General features: G+C 37.2%; 1 protein-coding gene across 1 annotated transcript in view; it reads left to right on the top strand.

Moving 5' to 3' along the window:
* The window catches only part of LOC106474180 (proclotting enzyme-like), a 22,462-nt gene that overhangs the window by 16,009 nt on the left and 2,489 nt on the right, over positions 1-3,964 (top strand). Inside the window, exon 7 of the mRNA XM_022402542.1 lies at positions 615-667. Within this exon, the coding sequence (XP_022258250.1) occupies positions 615-667 (53 nt within the window). The remainder of the gene's footprint in view (positions 1-614; positions 668-3,964) is intronic.

Genomic DNA, 3,964 nt, shown 5'->3' with positions numbered 1-3,964 from the left:
TGGTTTTGTTTCTTGTCGACTAGAAGTTAACCAGATATATCGTACATTAATTGGTGTTCTCTTTAACCCTACTTTTATATACTAATGGTACTACTACATTAAATAATTATTTATTTACTGAAAGAATGCTTGAAAGAACACAGAATAATAACATGCAAAAAGCAGAATATGTTCCATGGCTATCACAATTCTTCTGATTTTCTAACTATGCCACAAACGTTGTTAGAAATTAAGCAAAGCTGATCGATGTATTTTCCGTGGGAACAAAGTAAAACTGAAACCGAAACTACACATTGTTTATTGAGAAAAAAGAAAGTAGAATAATACGTCATTTCAAAGGCAGAACACTTGTTTTTCATTTGCTTATACATAATATAGGATTAAAAGCCAGAGAAAACTATTGGCAAATTCTGAAAGAGAGGACTGACAGGTGGTCGTGGCAAGAGGAGTCTGATTTTCTATTTGATAGCTCTATAACTAATTAAGATTGAAGGTTGTAAATATTATGGTTTGCCTGAGGGATGACAATATTATATTACCCCCCGCAAAAGGGTTAATAAGAAACCTAGGCCTGCCTTTCTCAGAAACGTTGATAAATAAAGTCTTCAGATCAGTTATGTGGCAAGCACCATTGTCAGGTGTACATGCTGGGAAACAACAAATTATGGTAAGTGACCATTGTCAGGTGTACATGCTGATGAATATTTAGAAAAATAGAAAGAATGAACAACCATTAATTGTGTAATATTTATGTTATATTAATAAAACCTGTTTATAAGCATACACATAATTAACACTTCAATTAGTAATCATGTTTAAGTGACCAGCATCTTGTACAGCTGTTACCCAGTGGTGGCGCCAGCACCAAAAAAAAGGGGGGGGAGGTAAGCCATAATTATGGGGGAGGGCAAAACAAGATATCTTGTACTCGTTTTAATTTTAATGGGACTCATTATTTTCCTCAATTTTTAGTGTGGTAAGTTACATTGAGCCAACAGTGGGTTTGAAAAAGTATTTTGTATTGAGTTTTGAAGCTCCAAACTACTCGCAGACGTTGGAGAGGATCAGAAGGTTTTTGACCCTTCTAGCATATCTAACTTTTTTTTTATTTGAGGGAGAATAACAGATCCATTTAAAAGTGGATTGATGAATAATGGTCAAAAACATGTACTTACCAAAAACACCAAACGGAACGATCCTCCTCTTCAACTTTAAACCAACATTAACCTTGTTTGAAACAAACCTGTCAATAACATCATGAAGATCAATGGAAAGAGCACCTTCTCTGTACACACTTGTTAATTACTCTTCAGTCTCTTATCTGTCATCTTGATTCTAAGGTTATTTTGATCAGTTTTCGCTTACAAAAGCTCTTTTCACAGCCGGCTGTGCTAGCTGGGAGAGTTATTGCTATCTTTATAATCTTGTAAAGTTCAGTAAAAGCCATAAATAGGGATTTGAGATGTTCTATAAACTCCTCGACTGCGCCAAATGTCGCACCTGAACGCTGATTCATTCTCTCAGCTTGCCTCACTTCCATTTGTGTGTCTTCAAGATTCAGCCTATAATGGGTTGCAAGAGGTTTAATAGTCTCAAAATCGAGTAATTTTTCAAATTTAGGGTCATTTGCCGATGGGGAGCAGAATGTTGGGAGATTTTCCCCACTGAATCATTTGTTTAATTATCCAAGAAAACTATCAGTGGTTGGAAACACGATAATTCGTTTCATGTCAGATGAATCTCGTATGGCGTCCAGCTTCCCAAGTGTGGTTAGAACTACAAAGTCATCCATGTTTGAGGGCGTGGAGCTCTGTAACTGACGACGATGGCAACGTTTCAGGTCATTTCTGGTAGCGATGTCACAAGAACGTTGAAAATAATGTGTAGCTTTCTCGTCACACAGGTAGGTTTGCAACTCTGCTAGAAGACTCTGAATGAAATCTGCTGTTTTCAAGTAACCTAACTTTGAACTTCGCAGCATACCTGATGCTGTTTTAGATTCAAGAAAGATGTCATTCAGAAACAGGGTACAGCATTTGAATGTCTGCTCAAGTTGTGGATCGGGCACTTAATGCACTTTCTCGATTGCTGTCACTTATGTCAACACTCGGGAGAAATTTAATAAAACAGTCAAACCTTGTTACAGTTCCATTTGCAGCACGCACCTATCAAGTCCATGGTATTTCCGACATGGTTTTAAATTCTACAGATTTTTCATTTGGGTGCATGTATTTCTTCTTTGGAAGGTAATCCACTGTGTGTGAACATTAGAACCATTAAAAATTTTAGCAAGTCTGAAAAAAAAGTCAGCCACAGGGGTAACAGATTTCACACTTTCTACAATGACCAAATTAAGACGATGAGCAAAACAGTGAGTGTAGATGGCTTGAGATATGATTTGTCATATTTTCTGTTGAACCCCAGATCACTTGCTGCTCATGATGGCAGTGACATCATATCCTTTACCAACAAGGTTTGTGACATCAAATCCATTGTCCTTTAACTCCTCCAGAACATAGTGTCGAATTCATCAGCGACTTTAAAACCAATATATTCTTCATTTTTCGACAGGTCTTTAGTTTCATCGACTAAGATTGACTAAACTTCTCTTATTTCTTCTATTATTTCGTCCAAAATTCTATCACTGAGGATATCCAAAATGTCATCTTGTACACCATGGTCACTGAGGATATCCAAAATGTCATCTTGTACACCATGGTCACTGAGGATATCCAAAATGTCATCTTGTACACCATGGTCACTGAGGATATCCAAAATGTTATCTTGTACACCATGGTCACTGAGGATATCCAAAATGACATCTTCTACACTTTGGTCACTGAGGATATCCAAAATGACATCTTGTACACCGTGGTCACTGAGGATATCCAAAATGACATCTTGTACATCGTGGTCACTGATGATATCCAAAATGACATCTTCTACACTTTGGTGCGTATATTTGGAATCTTTAAATCCTTCACACAGTTGTTAATTCAGGATCTGGGAATAAGTCTTTAAGAAGTTTAATATTTACAAAAGTTTCCTATATTTTCATCTGTGTCTTCTTCACGATGACCCCTCTGAGCTTTGTTTTGGACAGATATCTGCAAGTATTTTCATGGATCCCCCCTTTTTTTTCTACAATCAGCAGGTGAGCTTTTCTCAGAAAGCTTTCATTCTAAATAAGCATTATAATTTTATGCGTTGTTCAAATGTGCATCAGACTGCTTGTATTTGAGAAGTTTATTGGTTTTTGGAGATTCACCCGTGAACTATTTCCATGTATTGAACCCTTCAGACAGAAAAGCTTGCTCACCTTGATATTTAGCACCTGTAGTTAAATGATGACAGACAAAACAGCAAACTTTGTCAGTAGATGCAAAATATTCAAGCCAAGGATATGCTTTATACCATTCAGGTAATAATTATCGTCCACGGGTCTTTTGGAAAGTGAAAGACCAGGTCGAATTGGTCATTGTCATTCAGAGTCGACCTAGGCAGAGTTGGTTTTCCACTGCTGCTGCTTGGCTCGTGTAATTCTTCAACATTAGTAGGTTTAATCCTATATATCTTCATGTTATTTATCAAAAGTATCCACACTGTTGCCTCTTTGGTTCAATAGTCTATCATCTGTCGGGTCTTCAGGTTTGATTATTTCATCTTCAGTCCTTCGGCACTTCTCGCTTCCTCATCTTCCTGGGAATCCTGCAATTTATGTGGTTTTTTCTGATGTCCATTTTCTCAATACTAAGACTTGATGTGTCTGCACATCTAGGCAGAATACCAACTTCATGTAATTATTAACAACAGTAAAACGTAGCATTTAAAGATACCCCTGACCTCTTGACCTAGAATCTTGAAAAGCCTTGCATCAAGTACTGAGGCACAAAGTAAAAGCTCGGTACACAACAGGCCCGTGGTTGTTACAACTCACTTACCATAATTTGTTGTTCCCCAGCAT

Source organism: Limulus polyphemus, unplaced genomic scaffold, assembly GCF_000517525.1.
Source record: "Limulus polyphemus unplaced genomic scaffold, Limulus_polyphemus-2.1.2 Scaffold6920, whole genome shotgun sequence".
Classification (NCBI taxonomy): Eukaryota; Metazoa; Arthropoda; class Merostomata; order Xiphosura; family Limulidae; genus Limulus; species Limulus polyphemus.
This window is presented reverse-complemented; position numbering and strand designations above follow the sequence as displayed.